This window comes from Podarcis liolepis, assembly GCF_965112155.1.
Source record: "Podarcis liolepis genome assembly, chromosome: 1".
Lineage (NCBI taxonomy): Eukaryota > Metazoa > Chordata > Lepidosauria > Squamata > Lacertidae > Podarcis > Podarcis liolepis.
In genome coordinates, this window is record NC_139554.1 from 82,808,744 (window position 1) to 82,835,587 (window position 26,844).

At 42.9% G+C, this 26,844-nt stretch overlaps 4 protein-coding genes across 4 annotated transcripts; 2 read left to right on the top strand and 2 right to left on the bottom strand.

The window, feature by feature from the left end:
* Positions 1-4,512: 4,512 nt before the first annotated feature.
* LOC310685754 (olfactory receptor 5AR1-like) lies at positions 4,513-5,451 on the bottom strand (the record flags this gene model as incomplete). The annotated part of the gene is made up of 1 exon (XM_083458624.1): positions 4,513-5,451. One exon carries the CDS (start codon positions 5,449-5,451, stop codon positions 4,513-4,515), a length of 939 nt encoding a protein of 312 aa, XP_083314750.1.
* Positions 5,452-9,855: 4,404 nt separating this feature from the next.
* On the bottom strand, positions 9,856-10,859 carry LOC310689299 (olfactory receptor 5AR1-like; the record flags this gene model as incomplete). Its single annotated transcript, XM_083466836.1, is given in 2 exon segments — positions 9,856-10,796; positions 10,799-10,859. Coding segments are annotated over 2 exon segments (1,002 nt in total).
* An 8,939-nt stretch (positions 10,860-19,798) lies between these two features.
* Positions 19,799-20,749, top strand: LOC310689302 (olfactory receptor 5AR1-like; the record flags this gene model as incomplete). The annotated part of the gene is made up of 1 exon (XM_083466855.1): positions 19,799-20,749. The coding sequence occupies one exon, from the start codon at positions 19,799-19,801 to the stop codon at positions 20,747-20,749; it is 951 nt and encodes a 316-aa protein (XP_083322981.1).
* A 3,843-nt stretch (positions 20,750-24,592) lies between these two features.
* Positions 24,593-25,540, top strand: LOC310714165 (olfactory receptor 5AR1-like; the record flags this gene model as incomplete). The annotated part of the gene is made up of 1 exon (XM_083519305.1): positions 24,593-25,540. One exon carries the CDS (start codon positions 24,593-24,595, stop codon positions 25,538-25,540), a length of 948 nt encoding a protein of 315 aa, XP_083375431.1.
* Positions 25,541-26,844: the final 1,304 nt, after the last annotated feature.

The following is a 26,844-nucleotide window of genomic DNA, read 5'->3' on the forward strand; positions in this document are numbered from 1 at the left end:
TCCCAGACTGTAGTCCACGAACACTTATGTAGCCATCAATATGTTGGTTTTTAAGGTACTACAAGACTTTTTTGTTATTGTGCTGCAACAAACCTAACACAGCTATTCTTCTGGAAATTGTTGTATATGGAACCAGTTCCCAGTGATTATAAAAACATAGTGCACATTGGTGACTTCCTGTTGTTATTAAATAAAATTTAAACATTAGCATTTTGCCCCATTTTCGCAACACAGTTAGGAAGCAGTTATATTACCTGGAGTTCTGTAACTGCCCTGCCGTTTTCCAGAAACACACTCCACACTCCACCCCCCACCCCCCACCCCAAAACCCAACCCAACAAGCGCTGAGCTGAAAAGTTACTGTCAAGGATCCTTTCTTACTCCTCCATTATGTTTCTGCAGAGGAAAAAACAGGATGGAAAGCAAAGGTTATAGAAAAGTAGGAGAAACACTTGGGATTTGATGTCTCTGAAGAATCACCTCACATTAGTCTGTTGCAGCAAACACATACAAAAAAATATTGTGACACAATAAAACAGAGGGCTTGGAGCCTCTGGTTGTGGGCCAGATTACGCCTGGTGGGGGTTCCAGTTTGGCCTGCCAGGGCGTTTTCTCCAAACCACATCTACTTGCCCCAGCAGATTGGGGGCCAAAAAGTGTGCTTCTGATTGCTTCATTGCAAATGAGTCTAGTTGTCAGTGCTGATCAGTGATGATAACAACAAGCCCCCTGGTTCCTCTCTGAAATTTAGAAATACTAGAGCCACTTCTCTTCAGAGAGAGGCGGGGTTGCACGCGGGCCTCACACTTCCTGCCTTTCAGCACGGGGGGAGGCATGTTTAGGCCCCCACATCACAGGGAGCCCTGGCGTGCGTCATGACCACAGCAGGCCAATCCAGCTGGCTGGGGGGCGTGGCTTGCCACATGAAAGTGACTGCGCACTCAGGAGATCTCCCTCTCTAATCCTGGCTTCCACGGATCTCCCGCCCTCCCTTCTGGTGTTCTTCACCTTGACCTTGCTATGGACTTTGGTTGGTCGCCTGCTGAAGGGGCCTGGTAGGGGCCTTGGCAGATTGGCACCAGCCACTTGGTTTTCACCTACCTCATAGCACATTGTCACAACTTTGTAAGGTTTGGTGGCTAGGCATTGGAAAAGCTTGGCTTATGGGAGGGGAGGTTGTGGCCATCACCTAACTCTCCCCTTTAAGGGTATTCCGTTAAAGGAATCCGGGGGTCATGGTTCCTGCCCGAAGCCTAGGTGGTGGCTAGGGCCATGGCACAAACTTTCTGGTTACCATGGGGGAGCTCCTGGTTGATGTACATCAGCAGGGCTCCCCCTTGTTGTTGTTGTTTAGTCGTTTAGTCATGACCGACTCTTCGTGACCCCATGGACCAGAGCACGCCAGGCACTTTTGTCTTCCACTGCCTCCCACAGTTTAGTCAAACTCATGCTGGTAGCTTTGAGAACACTGTCCATCCATCTCATCCTCTGTTGTCTCCTTCTCCTTGTGCCCTCCATCTTTCCCAACATCAGGATCTTTTCCAGGGAATCTTCTCTTCTCATGAGGTGGCCAAAGTATTGGAGTCTCAGCTTCACGATCTGTCCTTCCAGTGACCACTCAGGGCTGATTTCCTTAAGAATGGATAGGTTTGATCTTCTTGCAGTCCATGGGACTTCCAAGAGTCTCCTCCAGCACCATATTTCAAAAGCATCAATTCTTCGGCGATCAGCCTTCTTTATGGTCCAGCTCTCACTTCCATACATCACTACTGGGAAGACCATAGCTTTAACTATACGGACCTTTGTTGGCAAGGTGATGTCGCTGCTTTTTAAGATGCTGTCTAGGTTTGTCATTGCTTTTCTCCCAAGAAGCAGGCGTCTTTTAATTTCATGGCTGCTGTCACCATCTGTGGTGATCATGGAGCCCAAGAAAGTGAAATCTCTCACTGCCTCCATTTCTTCCCCTTCTATTTACCAGGAGGTGATGGGACCAGTGGCCATGATCTTCGTTTTTTTGATGTTGAGCTTCAAACCATATTTTGCGCTCTCCTCTTTCGCCCTCATTAAAAGGTTAATTCCTCCTCACTTTCTGCCATCAATGTTGTGTCATCTGCATATCTGAGGTTGTTGATATTTCTTCCGGCAATCTTAATTCCAGCTAGGGATTCATCCAGCCCAGCCTTTCGCATGATCCCCCTACAGGTGGCCAACCGTTGTGAGACTTCCTGCATAGCAGGCAGGAGTCAGATATACTTGGGTCCAATACCTAAAGCCAATACCACTCACATTCTGTAACCAATAAAAGTTGTGACCTTTTTTTCACCCATTAACCTACAGTAAAATACCAATGTTTTATTTCATCAAAGGAGAGAGTACGGGGCCTTGACGTGCAACTATAGTTTAAATAGAAATACATGTCAACATAGAGAAACTGTGTTCCAGGTGACTTGAGTGTGTACTCATTCTGCTGCCCAGGTGCTAAGGATCTTGGGCAATTTCAAGTCCCCTTTCTCTCTTATTTTCTCTCATCTTAAAATGGGCTAGGGTCGTGGAACCATTCAAATAGAAGACTCCATCAAATAGTATTTATTTATTTATTTATTGAATTTATATACCGCCCTATACCTGGAGGTCTCAGGCCAGTGCAGAGGTCTCAGGTTTTCTGAGGGTTGCCTTCTGACTTCAAATATAGGAATGTCCTCTGTAAATTAGTGCATATGTCCACTATATTTAGTAGTAAGCCACTTTGTGGAGCAGGGGTTGTTTGAGGATCAGGCCTATCCCTGTAAAGGAATGACTAGTCTTATAGCCACGAGCATCTTTCTGACATCAATGGTAACTCATGTGGTGCCATCCAGATGTTGTTGGACTACAACTCCCATCATCCCTGACCATTGGCCATATTGGCTGGGACTGGAGTCAACAATATCTGGAGAGCACCATATTGGCTACTCTGGGGGGAATTCCCCTTGAGGGGTTCAAGTATGGAGGCCCACACTAAATTCCAAATCAGACAGACTTTATTCAGTAATGTATTACAGGACAGAATCCTAAGAATCTTCAAAGTATTTCCACTGGGATCTACACTATATAGGCAAATATAGACATCATTTTAGTTGTTCACCCTTTATCCAACGACCTGATGCTACCCTAGCACTTTGTCGTCTTTCATCCAGCCACAGTCCATGAAATGACCACCTCAAAACATTTGGAGGAGCAAACAAGATTGAAAGCACGATTGTGTATGACTGTCTTTAGAGCATCATGAGCACAAATCATCAGGAATGTGTGTAGAATTTGTCTTTTGGGAAGCAACCATACCTTCACCTCAGTGACTCTTGTTATGCTGCATTTTTATGAGGATGCAGAACATATAATTTGACTATGCATTTTGACCACCATTTTCCACCTTCCATTTTTGATGCAAGCCTCACATAACCCAGAGTCACATAAATCTCCCATAAGTAGCTTGAGAAATAAACCCAAAAACTTTCAGCGAGTGTAATGTAGTAAGTAGAACTTAAATAATTACTAAGGCTTCAATCCTATACACATACCTGAAAGTCTCATTGAGCTCAATGAGACTTACTTCTGCATAGCAAAGGATTGAGCTCACCTCTTAAAGTAATTTTTCTGGAGTGTTTTTTATAGTCCTTTTTCTGTCCTGACATAGTCCCTAATATATTTTGACGCATGAAAGGAAACACTTAGTCCCACTAAAATTAATGTGAAAGCTTAGTCATGACCAACTCCAGTCCCATGAATACCAACGAGACATAACTGTAATTAATTTTCTCAAACTCCAACTCTCTGGGTGCAGAAAAATGTGAATCAATATAATACTCTCTTAAAATGTTTGCTTTATGTATGGCTCATCATCACTGCAATCAAAATTAAAGTAGAAAAAAATTCTAATAATGTTTTTCATAAATAAAACATTTGAAAGTAAGATATTATCATTAACTCTTTTTTGTTTTGAGAATAATTGTGTGTGTGTGTTTAGTGAAAAATACTGGGAAATATTGTAATTATTCTAAAATTTGCATTATATTCATAGAGCCACACACATGGAAACAAATATTACAGCTCTTAATGGAAACAAGTCTTCTTCCTTCTCTTTCTTTAGCAGTATAGAATAGCTATTATCATACTCTGTAAACATCTATAGACTCCTGCACAATATTATATTGCAGCATAAGACATGGAATGTATTCCTTCTCGTAATGTTTTGAACTTAGCATGTCATCACTGAAGGCTGCCCTGCTGCTTTCCCCCAGGGAAACTCAATATTTAGTGCTGAATCAGAACAAACAGCAATTGAATTTTCCACAGGTTACTGTTTCTTCAGATTTAGCACTAAGGAGTGGGTTTTCTGGAGGACAGTGGGAGGCAAATGCAAAATCATTTGGACCCATGCCTAGAAAGTTTGAGACAAGTGGGAAACTGCTCAGACCTGTGCTTTCTAGGCAAAGGACAAGCAGAATTGACTAGAAAGAGCACTGAGAGAAGATATTACTGGGTTAAAACTTTTCTGCTGACAACTCTTCTAAAAGCTTCCTTCACATCTTTGTTCCTAAGGCTGTATATTAGAGGGTTGAGCATAGGAATCACAACCGTGTAGAACACAGAGGCCCATTTGTCCTGATCTAATGAGTAACTGGATGTCGGTCTCAGATACATAAACATAACTGTCCCATAAAAGAGGGTGACTCCAATGAGATGGGAAGCACATGTAGAGAAGGCCTTACGTCTGCCTTCAGCAGAGCGGATCCTCATGATGGCAGCAAAGATGAAGAGGTAGGAGATAAGGATGATAAGGATGGTGCTGAACTCGATGAAGCCACAGAGGCTGAAGAGGAGGATCTCACTCATGTAGGTGTCAGAGCAAGACAATGCTAGGAGTGGGGGGATCTCACAGAAGAAATGATTGATGATATTGGAGCCACAGTAATCTAAACTGAAAGTCAGGCTGGTATGGGACACCAGGCTTATTAGACCTGCTACGTAGGAACCAATAGCCAGTACCAGGCAAACCTGCTTTGACATGACTGTGGTATAATGGAGAGGACGGCAGATGGCCACATAGCGGTCATATGCCATGGCAGCCAAGACATAGCATTCAGCATCCACAAAACCTACAAAAAATGCAAACTGTGTGGCACAGCTGGAGAAGGAGATAATTTTTCGCTGGCGTAAGAAGTCAGCCAGCATGCGTGGGGCAATGGCAGTAGAGTAGCCCAGATCCACTAAGGAGAGGTGGCAAAGGAAGAAATACATGGGTGTGTGGAGTTGCTCATCTACGGTGATCAGGAGGATCATGCCCACATTTCCTACCACATCTGCCAGGTAGATGAAAAGAAAGACCACAAAGAGAGCCATTTCGAGGCGTGGATTATCCGTGAAGCCCAAGAAAATGAACTCTGTCACCTGGCTATGATTGCCCTCAGCCATCGTGGCTGAAGACAAATTGGGGATCTTGGGATCCGGACAGAAGACAGAAGACACTACTTGAGTCAGAAGAAATGCTTTGTAGTGTAGAGCAATAGAATGGGAGAAAGGCAGTCTGCCCTGCTGGACAGAGAATACAGCACTCCTTCTGCAACTGGGTCCACCAATCACTTCAAGTCCCCTTAGTCAATGTTATGAAAGGAACATAAACTATCACATTCAGTGTTTCTTCCTAAAGAAAAGAAAGCAGTTATTTTATTATATGGAGGAAAGTACAATAATTAAACATTTTTATTCATTCGTTTCCCTGATTGGAATCAAAGCCTGCCTTAGTTAAAGCCACAGATAGAATATGCTGCTTTATAAAGTCTTGACCATTATTTGCTCCATTTGTTGTTGTTGTTTAGTCATTTAGTCGTGTCCGACTCTTCGTGACCCCATGGACCAGAGCACGCCAGGCACTCCTGTCTTCCTCTGCCTCCTGCAGTTTGGTCAAACCCATGCTGGTAGCTCCATTTCTTACCAGATCCCAATAGAGTGAATAATTTTTTTCATATACTTTGCATGTGGATCTAGAAAAGTGTAGCCAGAGAGTGCAGTAAAAAGGGAAACACATCCAGGGGCACATTTATGTAACTGGTGCAGTTGATTGAGGATATGAGGCTTCTGCAATCTTTTCCACCATGGCAGATAGGGTTAGGCTAAAAAACGGGACTTCTGGGTGAATAGCTCCTATAAGACACTCCTTCCCCTCTTTCCCTGACATAGGAGGAATCTGGTGTTATGAAAGATCTTCAACAATTTTCCCCCAAATCACTAATCTGTGGGAGAAGGGGAGGAAGCATCTATACTCTCCTGATGTTACTCTTCTCCTGCTACCATCTCTTCTTCCTGGGAGCTAATGGATCTTCTGGCCTTCTACCCAACCTTCCCTGAGAGAACCATGAGAGCAGCACAGGGCCTGGAACCTTCCATTGTCCTACTAGTTCTCTGGGTTATATCCATGGTCTCTGTAGCACCCTGTTTGCATGACTTATTCCAGATTCCACTGAAGTAAATATTCCCTGTGCAGATCCCCCTGAATTGATAGCTCTGCCTGCTATAAAAGAAGATAATGACCCTGAAATTGTCCTGGTTTTGAATATGTAAACATTAAGAAGCAAAGCCAACCCCTGCTGAATTAGGTTGAAGGCCTCTTAAGTTCAGCATTCTGCTATCACAGCAGCCAACCACATGCCTATGGAAAGTCCACAAGCAGGACATGAATGAAATGACACTCTCCTCATTTGTGATTCACAGCAAATAGTATTGCTGCCTGTAACAGTGAAGGTAGAACATAACCACCGTGCATAGCAGCCACTGATAGCCTTTTCTTCTATAAATTTGTCTAATCCTCTTTTAAAGCCATCCAGGTCAGTGGCCATCACTGCATCTTACTCACCAGCCATTTTAACCAGACTACCCTTGGAAGAGCACAGCATTTGGGTTGTTAAATATTGTTGTGCCTATCTGTTGCCCAATTCTATTAGCACGACAACAACAACAACAACTGCTTTCAGGAGATTCTTGCTTGGCTTTCAATGTCAACTTGAGTAAGAATTCTAAGCAAGGTGGACTCTCTAGCATGGACAATGTTTGCTAGGGGATTCCTCAAGCAGAAACCTTGTCTTCTCAAATTCCCAAAATTCCCTGAGCTAGCTTGGGTTCACATATCTACTTACACAACCTTGAGCCCCTCCTGCTTTGAAAAACTTTATCCCACCTGAAAGTTAGATGCTCAGTCCATACTTTTGTCCTCTCCTCTGCTTCTTAGCTGTTGTAAACTGGCAAGTCAGAAAGGTGGTATTTATTTATCCAGCTCAGAACCCCAGATGGCTGATGCAAGGATTACATGGCTCCACAGGAAGCCATTAAAAATACTTCTCAAGGGTACTCCCCTTGTCACTTTCTCCCTTTCATCCTTACAGAGATAATTAAAGATGTTAATTGAAGTTCTTTCTCTTGAACCTTTCCTCAGCAACACAAATTTTGTGCTGTTATACAGAAAATTATACCTAGAATTGACTCAGTCCTCCCAATATGTCACAGCATCCTCCTCAGCCAAATGTGGATGGTGCTTCCTTTGAAGTTCCTCTTCTGGAAGTAGAGTACCTCATAATTAAAACTGCCATGGATTCCTCCAAAGATCATTGAAATTATATTTTGAGTGGGTACTTAATGAGAAGTCACTGTTAGACATTCATGTCCCCCACCTCACAGAACTACAACTTCTTCCATGATTCTCTGGGGAAAGGGAATGACCACCTAAATACTTTAAGTATATGATGTTATATACCATAGCCCAGCAGCCTATTTCTTTTAAACCTAAAGTTGGAAGCTTAGTCCTATGCTGTAGTCCTCCTGTATTTCAGAATATATCCATTGAGGGGTGAGAGACTCTGTGTTGGCCAGAAGGTAATGGCTTTTCCACCATCTTTGCCCTATCCTCAAGCCCTAGGAACCTTCATAAGGGAGCTGTTTCCAGAAGAAGAAGAAGACGAAGACGAAGACGAAGACGAAGACGAAGAAGAAGAAGAAGAAGAAGAAGAAGAAGAAGAAGAACTGTTAGGGGATACACACCCTGTTTGCTATCAGGAGTTTGTTGGTTTCACCTTTGCCACCCCACCTCTAGCCTGAGGAACCTTCAGAAGGGAGTTGCTGCTGCAGGCGTTATGTGTATGTGTATTCTAATGAGCTGAAGAGAGTGCAAGATTATGAGTCATAGGGGTGGGAGATTATGTGTATTAACATAACAGTGCTTAGTTTATGTTCTGGTTGCTATTTTGTTAAGTGTTCCGAATATTATTTTATAGATTACTAATGCTATATTATTTGGTAATCATAAAATATGACTTTTGCTTTAATTGTGATGTTTAGTTTATTTTTACGTCATTGCTTGGTTGACAGTGTTTTATAGATTGTAATTGTTTCACTGATTATTTGTTAATTATACTATACGATTTATGTTGTATTTGTGATGTTCTATTATGTTCTATCATGTTGTTGTTCTTAAGCCGCTTTGAGATTCATTTGAATGAAAAGCAACATAGAAACACCCCACACACAAACACACACATACACCTCCCACGCTGAATTGGATCAGCAGTCCATTGTGTTCAGTATTCTGCTTCAAAAGTGCCTAACTGGATGCCTCTGGAAAGTTCACAAGTGGGACATGAAGACAACAGCTTCCCTTATTATTTGTCCCTAGCAGCTGGTATTTAGTTGTATGCTGCCTCTGCATCCAAAGGCTCCATCAGGAAACATACATACACTCATATTGAAAGACATTATGACAACAGTTCTTTATTAGCCAGCCTATGTACCATTCCTTATACATTTCCTCCTTTAAATAGACTTACCGTATTTGGTATACAATCATACCTTGGTTTTCGAACAGCTTAGTTTACAAACAACTCGGAACTCGAACACCACAAACCCGGAAGTAGGTGTTCCGGTTTGCAAACTTTGCCTCGGAAGCTGAATGTCCGGTGCAGCTTCTGCAGCTTCCAATTGGCTTCAGGATGCTCCTGCAGCCAATCGGAAGTTGCACCTTGGTTTCTGAACATTTTGGAAGTTGAACGGACTTCCAGAACACATTCTGTTCGAAAACCAAGGTACGGCTGTGTAGATAACCAGGACTTCACAGAATAACTCTGCTCTACTAGGTACACAGTGCATCCCTTTCCTCATCAATCTTTATGAACCACCTCATAGTTATAACCAGAGTTAGTGTGAAAACATTTTCTTGTTGATGATTGCGTGGCAAGTCCCCTCCCCCCATGTGAAATGAAGACACTGGACACATTATTTAAGATTAATGGGCATAAAAGGCCACAACTTTATTGATTACAAGAATTGGAAGGTATTGGCCTTAGGCACTGGCTCCTATCGACTACCCGGCATGGAGACCGGGAAGGGTTATCCACCAGCCGTGGGGGTCCTGTTGAAGTACGCCAACTAGGATCCCACAGGTGTCACCACTCGGGGGTGTGCTGTGGGCTCTCACCTCCCTAGGTTTCGGACAGGGCAACGCCCCCCAGAGTCCTCTACCGGACTACCCTTTTCATTGGGGGAAGGTATGGCGCTTCCCTCCCCCTTCATTTGCATAACAATTACCTCTGCCAATGCCTAACCGCCAATACCGAGGAAGCTGTGACATTTGCTACGAGGTAGGCGAAAAAACCAAAAGGCTGGAAGTGCGCCAAGTTGGAAAAATTCCTACCAGGCCCCTTGCGGCGACCAACCGGAGTCCATAGCAAGGTCAAAGCTAGCTAACCCTAAAGGGTGGGTGGGATGGGAAAACCAGGCAGGTGGTACGGGGCAAAGAGGGCAGTCCCCGGGCGCACCGGCCTTAAATGAGCCAGGTCACGCGTCCCCAGCCCGCCGATTGAGCCAGCCCCCGCGTGAGTGGGAGGGGGGTGGGCCCGCAACCCCACCTACTCTCCACCTCGGAAGTGGCTTTCTTCTAAATGCTTCCTTCACATCCTTGTTCCTCAGGCTGTAGATTAGAGGGTTCAGTGTGGGGTTCATGAGTGTGTAGAACACAAAGACCCATTTGTCCTGATCTAATGAGTAGCTTGATGGTGGCCTCAGATACATAAACATAACTGTCCCATAAAAGAGGGTGACCCCGGTGAGGTGGGAAGCACAGGTAGAGAAGGCTTTACGTCTGCCCTCAGCAGAGCGGATCCTCAAGATGGCAGCGAAGATGAAGAGACAGGAGATAAGGATGACAATGATGGTGCTGAACTCGTTGACTCCACAGAAGAAGAAGAGGAGGATTTCACTGATGGAAGTGTCAGAACAAGACAATGCTATGAGTGGAGGGATCTCACAGAAGAAGTGGTTGATAACGTTGGGCCCACAGAAATCTAGGCTGAATGTGAGACTGGTGTGGGCCACCATACTCATCAGACCTGCAAAGTAGCAACTAATCCCTAGCACCACACACACCTTATTTGACATGACCGAGGAGTAATGGAGAGGGCGGCAGATAGCAGCATAGCGGTCATATGCCATGGCAGCCAAGGTGTAACATTCAGCATCCACAAATATCACAAAAAACACAAACTGAATGACACAACTGGAGAAGGAGATGGCCTTACGTTGCCACAGGAAGTCAGCCAGCATGTTTGGGGCAATGGCAGTGGAGTAGCCCAGGTCCATTACTGAGAGCTGGCAGATGAAGAAGTACATGGGTGTGTGAAGCTGCTCATCCAGGAGGATCAAGAGGATCTTGCCCACATTCCCAACCAAATTTGCCAGGTAGTTCAATAAGAACACCACAAAGAGGATAACCTCTAGGCTGGATCATCTGTGAAGCCTACAAAAATGAACTCTGTCACAGTGGTGTGATTGCCCTCAGACATCACCAGACAATTTCAGAACAGGAGATGAAGAGGAGAAGTGAGGAAAGGCAAAGCCTGTACTGCCAGTTCCAGAAAATAGTAATATTGTAACCTGCTTCAGAAAAATGGAGAATTAGTCTGCATTGCCAGATACTGCTTCTTTAGCCTTCTCTATAAAACTGACAAAATACTTCTCAACTGATGTATGCTTAGAAAGGAACACAATCTATTAAAACTTGTGTCTTCTCTAGGGGTAAAAGTTACTCTTTCAAATAATTACAATGGCACAGAGAATGAATGCAGTAAAAATTATAAAAACTCACTGGGTTAGATGAAGATTAACAGAGCAATGGGTACTCCTAGTCAGAGCATCCCCAAAGCAACAAGTTTCTCCCCCTCCGTCTGCTAGTGCTGGCTGAAAGAGGGGAACTGCGAAGGTGAGGTGGGTAGGGCAAGCTAAGAGGAATTAGGCAGCCATCTTACACAGACAGCCTGTCAGCTCCATACCTGAGGCAGCCATGTTGAAAACTGGAGTGGGACACTTTATGTTCAATTAGTTCATTCAGAAAACTTTGCCTATCATTTGCGCTGCCTCTGTCCACCCTGGGCATGTGCCCTCCATGCCAACAAATTTCCACCAAAGGAATGCAACCCTTGGCAGTAGAAGGCTGCCATTCCCACCCTTGGGTGTTTTTTTGCCTGTGTGATTCAGGTAAGAAAGAGGAACAGTAAGTGCACTTCACTGACCCACTACAAGGCCACATTAATTAAGACACAACTACAAAGTGAATGCGGGTGGCACTGTGGGTTAAACCACAGAGCCTAGGACTTGCTGATCAAAAGGTCAGCGGTTCGAATCCCCACAACGGGGTGAGCTCCTGTTGCTTGGTCCCAGCTCCTGCCAACCTAGCAGTTCGAAAGCATGTCGAAGTGCAAGTAGATAAATAGGTACTGATCCAGCGGTAAGGTAAACAGCATTTCCGTGTGCTGCTCTCGTTCGCCAGAAGCGGCTTAGTCATGCTGGCCACATGGTCAGATCACATGGTCTGATTTCAAGATAGTAACTCTACTTCAGAAAAAGTCACTAATATGTTCCCTCACCAATTCTGAAGTGACTATCTTCAAAAATAAGCATGATAAAGACTTGAAACAAAATCTGCATTAAAAACAGAGGTCTGTGAAATTATTTTAATGCCATGGAGGTGAGAATACCTAACCTTCAATTAATGTACAAAGTTGAAAGTTGAGAATCATGGGGAAAATTTTCCCTTCAGGTAAAAAATATGTATCATTTAGATGGGTTTTTATTTCATCAAAATATGCTAGGAAATTATCTGAGCAACAACTTTTCCCTTGTTATGGTCCATACCATTAACTACTTATTAATGTATTTATTGTTTGAGGCCTTTATATACTGCCTTTCATAAATACTGATTCCAGTTGATTTTCAATGCATTTTCAATACTCATCCAAACTCCACATGTACACTTTTAAGATGTATTTTGCATCATATCATTCCATAGTGTGACAAATACTCTAAGGGTTATTTTGTTATGGAACAAACAAAGCCCATAGGGAATAATTATAGACTGTGCTACAGAGTTCTGTATGTTGCAATTAAAAATAATAGGACTTTATCAGCAAAGAATGCCAACACTAATATCCTCCTAATAATGTCCTTTGTACACAATTATTTATTCATTTGCTTGTCTTCTCTGGGGTGCAGAATCCAGGAAATGTTTGTTTTAATAAAGACTCACAGGGCAAGCCACAAGTTATTGAAGAAGTTACTAATTAGAACCAAGATTGTTAAGTAAATGAGGATCATTTAATCCTACAAGTGAACCAAGGCCAGAGCTGTAGCTAATCAATTTACTATATTTGTCAACCTCTGTATCCTGAATATTGTCAATACATCATGTTCTGTCTACATGCCATTGCCTGTACTCTGACATCACACACATCTCCTAAATCTGTATGGAAACTGTACATCAAAGTGGCATAACACCAGTGGTTTATAGTTGTTGTTTCCGTTCATTAGTGTGGCAAAGAGAATGTAACACAGTGTTTCCCAGACTTGGGTCTCCAGCTGTTTTTGGACTACAACTCCCATCAACCCTGACCACTTGTCCTGCTAGCTGGAGACCCGAGTTTGAGAAACACTGATGTAACACTACTGGGAGAGTGAAAAGTTAATAATTGTAGGAGAGCCTATCTGCCATCCAGAGGCAACATGGGAATACGAACACCTGGGTGGGTTATTGATAAAGTGGCTGCCAATAATTAGAAGCGATAGGCCATAACTGTGTTTATATTTAAATATTTTTAGAAGGGAAAAAGTCATCATGCTGCAGTTTGTGTGGCCGCCAATAGGTGACCATGTGAACTGCAGCATGACAACAGTGGATGGAACGAGCAAAGCTGATAGGATGACTATGTGAATGAGCAGGCCAGCAGAATAAGCAAACACACTGTCGGGCAGGCAGTCCAGGTGGGCTTTCACCTGTTCCCTGTGATGCTGCCACCCGCCTGTTTGTTTGCTTCCATGATTGCACAACAGAGGGAAGCCTGGGGTCTGAACGAGCAGACGGCTTAGCTGAGTGAGTAGGTGGGTGGGATGAGTGAACAGGCAGCCTGGCAGATGGCCCAGGAAGGCCTGCAGTCCTTTACACAACCGTCATCATTACTGCTTTCCATGGTTCACACTAGTTTGTTGCTTCCAGAAAATAATGTATAAGGAAGTTCTTTGCTATCCCTGCAATGGTTTTTCTTAATTTATAAAATTTGGCAAGTGTAAAAGCAACAAAATGGAAGTCAAACAATATAGAAAGATGAGTCTTCCTGTATGAATTAATAAATTATTCTTTCATGAAATTCCTGAAGCCAACCAAGGTTATGAGATCCCCTAGAAAATGCTTGAGAATGAGACTTGACTGATTCTCAACTTCACTGGTTTTGTGGTTATCTTGTTCTTTCTTTGTCTTCTCCTCCCCTATTGCTAAATCCTTTACCTGCCTTTGGACTAGCCACACTTGTGCTCGCTTTGGCAGCACATATACTAAAATTGGACTAGCCACACTCAACCTGCTGCTAGGGGAAACCCATCAACCAGCACTGTTTTGAAAGCAATGGTACCTCTCTTTTTCAGTGATGTCATGGATCCCTTAGAATGAGTGCCTTGTGCACCCTTCTCCTCCATCCCATAAATAACCTTCTATATGTTATTTGTCCACAAATAAAATATAGAGAATGAATATTCATGTGGAGGGGTAAGCCATGTGAATTTCCCCTATACTTACTACAGTGGTACTTTGGGTTACAGATGCTTCAGGTTACAGACTCCGCTAACCCTGAAGTAGTACCTCGGGTTAAGAACTTTGCTTCAGGATGAGAACAGAACTTGTGCTCCAGTGATGCGGCAGCCGGAGGCCCCATTAGCTAAAGTGGTACCTCAGGTTAAGAACAGTTTCAGGGTAAGAATGGACCTCCAGAACAAATTAAATTCTTAACCCGAGGTACCACTGTATTCCTATACCAGTTACAATTTTGCTCCCAGCCTAAAATATTAAAACCTGAGTTATCCATAGCACAACACATTGCCTCTTGCCAAAAATATAAAGAAAAGGACTGAGGAATTGAGAAGTTTGCACTTATTTTATCTTTAAATACCCAACCTTTCTCAGGGCTTAATCAAATAGTCAAATTGGATTCTGGGAAACCATACAGTATCCATTCTGGTCCTCTGCTATTATTGTAGTTGCATGGCCCTTTGGAATTGTTTTCTGTTCCTTGTAACTTCCTAGAGGGTTTGATTCATTTATTTCCCACCATCCATTCCCACCATTTTAACACATTTAACAGGCAGCCTGCAATAACATGCCAATAACATGCCAACTATAGGGCCGGTTGCATTTGCTGACTCCAAGCAAAACAGAAATATACTATCACCCCAATGCTTGGTGACAAATCATACTGGAGAACAGAATCCTTCCAACCCTTGCCACATACAGTGGTACCTCAGGTTACAGATGTTTCAGGTTACAGACGCTTCAGGTTACAGACTCCGCTAACCCAGAAATAGTACCTCGGGTTAAGATCTTTGCTTCAGGATGAGAACAGAAATCATGCAGTGGCGGCGGGAGGCCCCATTAGCTAAAGTGGTGCTTCGGGTTAAGAGCAGTTTCAGGTTAAGAACGGACCTCCGGAACGAATTAAGTTCTTAACCCGAGATACCACTGTAGTGGTTTCATCCAAATTTTCTTTAAATTAGTTGAAGTCCTTCCCATCATCCTCTGTACAGAAGAAAGGCTGCATTGCAATACTCTGTATTTGCAATAAACCCCACCTTTCATTTTGTTGAGATATAGTTTTCTGACAAAGAATTAAACATTGCAATAAATTTCATTTATTAAATTTGTATACCACCCTTCATCTGTAGATCTCAAGGCAGTTCATAAGTATAAGATTTAAAAAACAACAACTAAAAAGACTTAAAAGCAACAACAAATTTATAGTACATGTTAAGTCCAACCAAAAAGAAATATAAAAAACAAAGGAGTAAGTACCACAAATAATAATGCAACCACCCACCAAAGACTATGATTCCACCAAGGGCGAGAAACTCCCTGGTGACGTTCAGGTCCAGATCATTCAGATGGAAAGTTTGAAAAATCTTCTATCTTAGTATTTTCTCTATCAATAGTTGGCCTTCCAAAAGGGAAACAGTTTGTTTCAGTTTACCAGTCTTTCTGGAGAAATGCTTCAGTTTGGTCATCTGCATAGCCTCAAGGGGAATATCTGTGATTCCTCCAACTCCATTTGTGCTTCTCGTTCTTGTAATTCTATGGTCTGGTTCTGGAGTGACCTTTTCCCTTAGCAGGTCAGTCCCTTAGCTGTGCTCCCCCGAGGCACCCAGTGTTCCTCTAACCTCCAGGGTAAAAACTGCAACAGGCCAGGAACTCATTTTAACTTGCATGCAGCAAATCCAGGTGTTGTTTCCTTCCCATTTTACAGAAGGATGAATGGCCAGAAGTTCCTGATGAGGGCTATCCCACTGTGGCTCTTTCTTTCTTATTACCTTCTCTACGAGGACCCAGTCACAAGGTTGCAGATCATACAGGGCCACATCCAGAGGCCAGGACTGAGTATTCCTAAAGAGCGCAAGAGTGAGAGTCAATGCATTCTGGAGTTCTTCAACATGTTCAGCCAATTTTTAATCTCCTCCCATTAGTGAAGCATATAGAATGCATAATGGCCCAGTTAACTGAAATAATCTTCCAAAGAGGACTTCATAGGGGCTCAGGCTTGTACCTACCATTGAGGTGATTCTAAGCTATGTTTCTTCACCAAGTTTTTCCAATCCCACCTTAATTTTCCCAGTAGTTTTCTCAACAAGCCCTGATAACTGTGGGCAATGCAGTGGATGCAGTTGCTGGGTTATTCCCAAGGATGTAAGCACTGTTTAAACAGCTTGATTATTGAAGTGGGATCCCAAATCTGGCTCTGTTATTTGAGGACCTCCAAACTGGGGGATGATATCCTTCAGTAGAGCTTTGACTACTGAAGCAGCACCTGCCTTTCTGGTCAGGAAAGCCTTGACCCATTTCAAAAAAGTACAAATCATTTCAAAAAAGTACAAATCATTTCAAAAAAGTACAAATCATTAAATCCACCACTTCCTTCTCAGTTTCCTCTATCCAAGCTTTACTCAAAAGATGCTGATAGCCCTGGCATGGAGGCATATCTGCAAAGTCAGTCTGTAATCTCGGAAGGGGGCCACAAAGATATTACTGGAATGCAACTCCCATCATCCCTGACTATTGGCCATGATTGCTGGAGAAGATTGAGAGTCTAGCGACATCTGAAGGGCCTCAGGACCCCATCCCTGCTTCAGAGCAAGGAAGGAATCAGCATTGTGTCACACATTACAATTACCCGATGAGACTAACAAGATGGTGATTCTTACTGCGTGGTCTCTCTAGGATGAGTGTCATGGGAAGTTGCCCCCAAGGCTTTCTGTTGTTCGATAAGTACATATACTCTCATCACCTCTAGAATCAGTTCTTTAAAACACATGTACACTCATAGCCTCTAGAATCAGTGCACAATATGAAGAAAATTCTGTTTGACTACAGGTAAGGCTGAGGTGATGCAATCAGATCCTATAATATACATGCTGAGTTTTTATGGGGAAGGAATAATCTTTCTTCCGCAAGAATAGTAGTTGCCATTACTGAAATGTGTTTTTTAAAAAAATTAGGTAAATATCCATTTTAATGAACTTTGAATCTTTTGTTTTCAGTTAGTTTGAGTAGCTGGAAACCAATGAGTATCTAGTTGAGGATGCAGGGCTTACTAAACTGTGATTTCTGAATTTAGTGGGGGGGGCACACTGAATGGAGTAAACAGCTTTAATTTTGGCTTAAAACTGCTTTTCCCCACCCTCAGTGTCACCTATCCCTGCTTACTCTACTCAGACCTCTGTCATTGTTCAAGATCACTCCTTTCCCTCTCTCAATTTTTCTACATGCCTGCTTTATTCAAGCCTCTGTTGTTTTAAATTTGGCATTTTTCCATCTTGGCTTTCCCCAAACCTCTGCTGTCATTTAAAACCACAACTTTCCTCTGTATCATTCAATCTCTGCTTTACTTAAACCCCAGTTGTTGTTTTAAAATGGGCAATTCCCTCTATGTCTTTCCATTCCCGCTTTACTCAAACATCTGTTCTTGTTTAAAACCACAATTTTCCTCTCAGTGTTTCTCCACCCCTGCTTCACTCAAAGTTCTGTCATTGTTTAAAATAGTCACTATTTTTTATTTCATTATCTCACACATATCTCATGTGTGAGATATAAAGGGTGTGGAGCCCTCATATATTCCATTGTAAGAAGGTACTTTACTTAAACCTCTGCTATTGTTTAAATTCTTCCAGTATGATTACTGGAGAATTGATGCTTTTGAATTATGGTGCTGGAGGAGACTCTTGAGAGTCCCATGGACTGCAAGAAGATCAAACCTCTCCATTCTTAAGGAAATCAGCCCTGAGTGCTCACTGGAAGGACAGATCGTGAAGCTGAGACTCCAATACTTTGGCCACCTCATGAGAAGAGAAGACTCCCTGGGAAAGACCCTGATGTTGGGAAAGATGGAGGGCACAAGGAGAAGGGGATGACAGAGGACGAGATGGTTGGATAGTGTTCTCGAAGCTACCAGCATGAGTTTGACCAAACTGCGGGAGGCAGTGGAAGACAGGAGTGCTTGGCGTGCTCTGGTCCATGGGGTCACGAAGAGTCATAGAATCATAGAATCATAGAGTTGGAATAGACCACAAGGGCCATCGAGTCCAACCCCCTGCCAAGCAGGAAACACCATCAGAGCACTCCTGACATATGGTTGTCAAGCCTCTGCTTAAAGACCTCCAAAGTAGGAGACTCCACCACACTCCTTGGCAGCAAATTCCACTGTCGAACAGCTCTTACTGTCAGGAAGTTCTTCCTAATGTTTAGGTGGAACCTTCTTTCTTGTAGTTTGGATCCATTGCTCCGTGTCCGCTTCTCAGGAACAGCAGAAAACAACCTTTCTCCCTCCTCTATATGACATCCTTTTATATATTTGAACAGGACTGTCATATCACCCCTTAACCTCCTCTTCTCCAGGCTAAACATGCCCAGCTCCCTTAGCCATTCCTCATAAGGCATCGTTTCCAGGCCTTTGACCATTTTGGTTGCCCTCCTCTGGACACGTTCTAGTTTGTCAGTGTCCTTCTTGAACTGTGGTGCCCAGAACTGGACACAGTACTCCAGGTGAGGTCTGACCAGAGCAGAATACAGTGGCACTATTACTTCCCTTGATCTAGATGCTATACTCCTATTGATGCAGCCCAGAATTGCATTGGCTTTTTTAGCTGCCGCGTCACACTGTTGGCTCATGTCAAGTTTGTGGTCAACCAAGACTCCTAGATCCTTTTCACATGTACTGCTCTCAAGCCAGGTGTCACCCATCTTGTATTTGAGCCTCTCATTTTTTTTGCCCAAGTGCAATACTTTACATTTCTCCCTGTTAAAGTTCATCTTGTTTGTTTTTGCCCAGTTCTCTAATCTGTCAAGGTCGTTTTGAAGTGTGATCCTGTCCTCTGGGGTGTTAGCCACCCCTCCCAGTTTGGTGTCATCTGCAAATTTGATCAAGATGCCCTTGAGTCCATCATCCAAGTTGTTGATAAAGATGTTGAATAAGACCGGGCCCAAGACAGAACCCTGTGGCACCCCACTAGTCACTCTTCTCCAGGATGAAGAGGAACCATTGATGAAGAGGAACCATTGAGTCGGACACGACTAAACGACTAAACGACAACAGCAACAATTGTTTAAATCCACCTCTTCATTCTCTGTTTCCTCTATCCATGCTTTACTCAAATGTCTGCCTTTCTTTAAAACCACCACCTTACCCTTCTCAGTGCCTTTGCCTTCTCATTCCCAGGTCATGGCCATGGCTGGTGTGCAACCTCCATTCTCTTTTGCTCCCATACACCATGATAATTTCATGCAAACCCAGGCTTGTGATGAGGCAGTACAAATCCTCCAGTGGGGGCTGCGTGATGAAAGGAAGGCATGACCAGTTGGTCCCTGAAGAGTTGAGAGTGGTAAAGAAAATCTGAAATGGTGGCACACACTCATTAAAGCCCCTCCTGTCTTTTTTATTTTGATGAATGTACACAAATATAAAATTAACTCTGGAGTGGCCATGCATTTGCCTAATGTAAGTGGAGTTTGGTTCATAGTGCAACATGAAAAATATTTTTCCAAATTATATAAATGAAAATCACATTCTTTTTTTAAAAAAAAAAATGTTTCCAATGCACACTCTTATATTATCTCAGGTTTTCACTATTATTTTCAATGTTTTCTCTTATCTATCCTAATTTTAGCCCTCATTACTGATCGATGGTTAACCATACTGGAAGAATGGAAGAGGGGAACAGGACCCAGGTGTCTGAGTTCATTCTCTCAGGATTCACAGATCGTTCTGAAGTGGAGATACCCTTGTTTTTGCTCTTCCTATTAATTTACCTACTGACAGTGATGGGAAATCTGGGTATGATTGTGTTGATCCAGACAGACTCCCTTTTGCAGTCTCCAATGTATTTTTTCCTCAGCAACCTGTCCTTCATTGACATTTGCTACTCCTCCATCATAATTCCCAGGCTGCTGTATGATCTCCTTACAGAGAGGAAGGTGATTTCATACAATGAATGTGCAACCCAGATGTGGTGCTTCACCCTCTATGCTACAACAGAGTGCTACGTTCTGGCTGCTATGGCTTATGACCGTTTTGTTGCCATCTGCAAACCACTGGTTTATCCTATTGCCATGGCCAGAAACATCTGTCTTCAGCTTGTGGCTGGGTGCTACTTGGTGGGGCTTGTGAATGCTATTGTTCACACCTGTGGGACCTTTAGTTTGTCTTTCTGTGGTCCCAATGTAATTAGCTCCTTCTATTGTGACATCCCTCCTTTGTTGCGACTCTCCTGCTCAGACAACTATGTTTCCAAGGTTGTACTCTTCGTCCTTTCCACTTTTGTTGTGGTAGGGAATGCAATTATTGTTCTTGTGTCCTATGCTTATGTCATCTCTGCCATCTTGAGGATGCGGTCATCCACAGGCAGACAGAAGACCTTCTCAACCTGTGCCTCACACCTGACTGCCGTTGTACTGTATTACGGGTCCTTGACCTTCATGTATGTGCAGCCTGGAGGCATTGAAGCAGTGGAGCAAGACAAGATTGTGTCCGTCTTCTACACCATTGTGATCCCCTTGGTGAACCCCATGATCTACAGTCTGAGGAATGAGGAGGTGAAAAGAGCCCTGAAGAAAAGACTAAGCAATAATATCTTACTCCCGCAGCAAAAGCAGTGAATATTCATGTGGTTCTTGTTGTTAAAATGTTGTCCTATCTTGCACCTTTGTCTCACACAATATTGGATTTGAGCCAAAATATATCAGAACTCGTTTTTCTGGAGAGAGAGAAAATATCACTGTTTCCCCATTTCAGGCTAGGTACATTCCCAGCTCTGCTGCAACATGCCAGGAATTGAACTATGGCTTCCTACTCCTTTTTGATTTGTCTCCAGAAATACATGAGAAATCTCCTTAAAAGTAGCCCATTGATGGGTCTTGACCCCAGCCCATCTTGTACATATATCTAAATTTGGGTCCCCTATGTGTTTGAAGGTATGTATTGAAAGAGCACATGCAGTGGTCTTGCAAACATGTATACGAATTTTGAGAAGAGTTAATGAAAGAAATTTCTGAAATAATAGGTGAACTGTTGCCTTTAAACCCGTAACTATGACTTTTATCCATTTTTGATTTGTTTAATACAGACTTAATATGTAATTCTGTGAACTGCCCTAAGACCCCTGGGTATAGGGTGGTATATAAATTCAATAAATAAATAATAAATAAATAAATAAACAAGCCACTTACATTTTTTCCCCTAATAGGAGCTGCTCATTTGACAATATCACAGGGCTGGAAGGTGTCCTCAGGTTTTTCTTTAAATATTTGGTTCTATAAAATAATGCTTGTTCCCATTTTTGAGAAACTGACTTATACATTAAGGGTACATCTAGATCTAGGTAAACCTATGGATCTTGCTTCCATTTTGTGGCCATTTGTTACTTACTGTATATAATATGCCAATCATGGGGGTGGCAAGTCTCAATGAAATATGACTCTACAGTGGTACCTCTGGTTACATACGCTTCAGGTTACATACGCTTCAGGTTACAGACTCTGCTAACCCAGAAGTAGTGCTTCAGGTTAAGAACTTTGCTTCAGGATGAGAACAGAAATCGTGCTCTGGCGGCGTGACAGCAGCAGGAGGCCCCATTAGCTAAAGTGGTGCTTCAGGTTAAGAACAGTTTCAGGTTAAGTACGGACCTCAGGAATGAATTAAGTACCACTGTATTTGGTATTCCTAACATTTGTTTTGTACCAGTTCTGTATTAGTTTGGTTTTTGTTGTAACATCTAATTCAGTGTGTGGTCTGCATGATTAATCCCTTGACTTGTCAAAGAACAAATGGTAAGGTTCTGGTCATAGACCTTTCTAGAGCTCTATTGGTTTTCTGAAAGATTTAAAGAAGTAGCAGCCCTTGTTTTAAGTTAGTTAGGGTATTTCAAAACACAAAGACCCCAGGAAAAATTCTTGTCTTGCCCTCAGATAAAACACCTGTTTAATTGGCCAAAAGCCTACTGAAGGAAATTTACTACAGTTTCAATGTGTTCTTGTACCCATTGAGGAAATTGATTGATTGTAAAGAGTTCTCTTTTGTTTTCTAGTTGGAATGTCAAAACATAGGCAATATACTTGGCGAAGGAATCAAACTTTATTTAGGACATTGGTTTCTGGTAGTCATTGTTTTGGAATCCATTAACTCCATTCTCCAGTCCAATATATACCAGCAGAGAACCCATTTCTCAACTGTCAATCCTTATGTTGCAAATATGTATCAGCTGGCTTTGGGTGGGAAAACCCAAAGGATTGTAGAAGTATCCAAAAGACAACAAACCTGGGTGGCTTGGGGAAGACACAAAAACAGACCAATGAAGAACATGGTCAGTGGCTGGAATACACTGTTCATTATCCTCTCTGCTCTTCTCCTTTGCATCTTAGCACCACTTAACTCCCCCAGCCCTTGCACCTCCCAATTCTTTAAATCAGTGGTGACCAACCTTTTATGCCAGACTGAGCCCAATAGTAAATTTGGGATTTTGAATGAGTGAGTGAGGTGGGCTCCTGGTGGCAGGGATGGTTCTTGACCCCAAATAACTGCCATGAGTGGGTGTAGCTTGAAAAAAATTGGGGAATACTACTATTCCTATATATGTATGTGGATTTATCCACATTTAATGTTTTCTTTTTCTAGATGCTAACATCCATTTCACTGAAGAGGTAGGCAAGGCTGGTGAAGTCAAAGACTTGCAGACAGCCTTCTAATACTACCTTTCCAAGTGTTTGCCTTACACCCCCTTTTCCTTTTTTGCTGTTGCTTTAGTCTGCAAGCCTGGGGTTAAAGACTGTCTTACCACTGATATTTGTAAGCTGCTCACAGAGACTTTTGTCAGTTGAAGAATGGGGTTAAAAAGATCTAAATAAATAAATAAACTTGGATGGTGATAGAGGGTTGTTCTCAGTGTCTAATTTGACTTTTCTCAAGATGTGGCAACAAGATATTTTAATTAGGTCCACAGAGCATTTATATTGTTATGATATCCAAAGAGACTTCCAAAACCAACTATAAAATCCTTGTTTCTCCATTGGAAGTCACACTCCCCTTGACTCCTTTTAATATTAAGCCTTGACCGGCTAAAACTGAAAGATTAAACCAGAAACATGGACCATATCAGAGGAGAATCACTGAATGATCTACAAAACTTTTTTATTTCATGCACGTCACTGCTAAAGCTACAAGGTAAGGTGCTAATCAAACCTTTGTAGAGCACTCCTGGTTTTCTGAGAGCTATAAATTAGTAGCAGCCCCTGATTCCATTGGGAAATAGCCAAAGGATTGAGTTAAGGCTTTTGTTTTAAGCACACCAAGAGACAAATTCATATCTTACCATCAGACAAGCCCCTGTTTAATTTGGCCAGATATCTATTGAAAGAGACTTATTGCAATTTCAATGCAGTTTGTGTGTCCTTGTACCCGCTGCAGAAATTTGCTGAGTGTAAAGAGTGATTTTTTGTCTTCTTGCTCAAATAACAAAACAGGCTATCAAACTAGGTAAACTATTTAGTGAATGGACCAGATATTACATATGAAATTGGTCGGTGACATTCATCTTTTGGGGACACTTTCCCTCCATTTCCCACCCCAATCTATACCAGTCCAGAACTCATTCTTCAAGCGTCAATCCTTATGGAGCCAAAACTGTAACGCCAGCCATGAGAGAGGTGTCAGCAGACTTTGGGGGAACCGAAAGATTTGTAGATATAGCAAAAAACAAGCAAACCTGGTTAACTTGGGGAAAAATACAAAAACAGACCAATGAAAACTGAGCATGATCAGTGGCCAGAGAACACTGTTTATTCAGGGAAGAGTGGGAAAGAGACAGTGGGAATGGAATGGAGTATCCTGCTCCATACAGTTTCAAAGGGACATAGTCATCCATTAAGAGAGCTATGGCTGAAAGTGGGGCGTACATTGATAAAATACTCTGGGCTGTGAACTTGCTCTCTTCACTGGCTAACCCTGTCTACTCTAACCCATCTTAACTTCCCACTTGCTCACCAGGTGCCTACAGGGCTGCACTGTTTTCAGAGGTGGGAAGGAGAGCAGCAGGAGAACAAAGCCCTTTGTGATCCTCCCCCTTTCTCCTTTGCGCCATGCTTTGTTGGAGCCACAATCATGTACATGCACACACACACACCACCCTACCTCTCTCCATTTCTTTGTCGCTCACAGAACACACACATGACTTTCTCCCTTATAAAAGCCTAGCCAGGCTTGCAGACAGTTGGAGAAACAATTAGGGCAACCATCTCAACTGCTTCTCCAACACCTTGGTCATTATGCAACAGGAACAGGTGTTTTTGAAAAGTATATTTCCAATAATGGAAATCACAGTTTTAAAAGATGGTTTGCAATGCACTCCCTTGTATTACCTCAGCTTTTCACTTTGCTTTCCAATCCTTCCCCTTATCTATCCTAATTTTAGCTGTCATTCCTGACTGAAAGTTAATCATATTGGAGAAATGCAAGAGGTGAACAGAACCCAGGTGTCTGAGTTCATTCTTTTAGGATTCACAGATCATTCTGAAGTGGAGATACCCTTGTTTTTGCTCTTTCTACTAATCTACCTCCTAACAGTGATGGGAAATCTGGGTATGATTGTGTTAATCCAGACAGATCCCATTTTGCAATCTCCAATGTACTTTTTCCTCAGCAACCTGTCCTTCATTGACATTTGCTACTCCTCCACTATCATTCCCAGGCTGTTGTGGGACCTCCTTACAAATAGGAAGGTGATTTCGTACAATGCATGTGCGACCCAGATGTGGTTCTTCACCCTCTATGCTACAACAGAGTGCTACCTTCTGGCTGCTATGGCTTATGACCGTTTTGTTGCCATCTGCAAACCACTGGTTTATCCTATTGCCATGGCCAGAAATGTGTGCCTTCAGCTTGTGGCTGGGAGCTACCTGGTGGGACTTTTTATTGCCATTGTCCACACAAGTGGTGTCTTTAGGCTCTCCTTCTGTGGTCCCAATGAAATCAGTTCCTTCTACTGTGACATCCCTCCTTTGTTGCGGCTTTCCTGCTCAGACAACTATGTTTCCAAGGTTGTACTCTTCGCCCTTTCCACTTTTGTAGTGGTAGGGAATGCAATTATTGTTCTTATCTCCTATGGTTACATCATTTCCACCATCTTGAGGATGCGGTCATCCACAGGCAGACAGAAGACCTTCTCAACCTGTGCCTCACACCTGACTGCCGTTGTACTGTATTACGGGTCCTTGACCTTCATGTATGTGCAGCCTGGAGGCATTGAGGCAGTGGAGCAAGACAAGATTGTGTCCGTCTTCTACACCATTGTGATCCCCATGGTGAACCCCGTCATCTACAGTCTGAGAAATGAGGAGGTGAAAAGAGCCCTGAAGAAAAGACTGAGTAAGAAAATCTTTCACCAGAGGCCACAGTAGCAAACATTCATATGGTGCGGATTATTATGATTTTCCTCAGTCCTGCGCATTTGTCTTTTTTTTAATTAAATATTTATTAAGAATTTTCCATTTTAAAAAGCCAAAACGAAAATAACAAAAAGAAAAATTAAAAACATGTACAGTTTGCAATCCTTATTTTCTATAACATATTTCCCTGACTTCCCCACACCTCCCCTTCTTATATTCCAATTCAAATTATAAATTCAACAAGTTCTTATCCCCAGTTTTTAACCTTTTTATACTTAAGTCATTTTAAAAAACCAATTTTACCTTATAAAAATCCTGCGCATTTGTCTGCCCTCTCACAACCTATCTATGGGTGATACTGGAGCTGAGCCTAAATTTCTGAGATGTGATTTTTCTAAGGCAATTTCTGATATTCTTTTTTCTGTTTTGAGTGGTATAAAAGCTTGGTGAAATAAATAAATAAATGACAAATCCAGGTAGATTTGAGGAACTGGGTGGGTAGGTGTTGCGCTGGTGGTGAGGATGTTGGTCAGGCTGCCATCATCCCAGGCCAGTCTTGACAGACTCTAGGGTTGTGCACTCATCTCACTCTATAGGCCGGGGGTCAGCGCTGTCCGCAGACACTTCCGGGTCACGTGGCCAGTGTGACAAGCTGCATCTGGCGAGCCAGTGCAGCACATGGAACGCCGTTTACTTTCCCGCTGGTAAGCGGTCCCTATTTATCTACTTGCACCCAGAGGTGCTTTCGAACTGCTAGGTTGGCAGGTGCTGGGACCGAACGACGGGAGCGCACCCCGCCGCGGGGATTCGAACCGCTGACCATACGATCGGCAAGTCCTAGGTGCTGAGGTTTTACCCACAGCGCCACCTGCGTCCCCATAATTGTACCCAGCACAATTACTGCTTTCCAAATACTGGGCATTAATGGAGTATTGCTTCTGCTGTTGAGGGTGAAGGGGTGATGCAGCCACAGTAGCAAAAGCATTGAATTGTCTCTGTGCTGAGGCATCAAAGCACTGACTTTCCCTTGCCTGAGTCATCTTCTCCCTCTCCCTCTCTGGAACTGGCAGTGACACTTGGCATTGGGAAGGCATGTGAGCAGTGCCACCATGCCTGTGCTGCCTCACTGCCTGCTGCAACTGCTATTGCCATTTCCAGTGGCAGCAATTTTTAAATTCATTAAAAAAAGAAAAGAAGCTGTGCTGCTCCCACTGCTAAAGTTGGGCCCCACTTCTGAGATACTGTGGTCCCTGCCCCTGACAGTCCCTGCAGAAATTTAGTAAAATAGCCCACCAATTTGTCTATCCGGAAATATG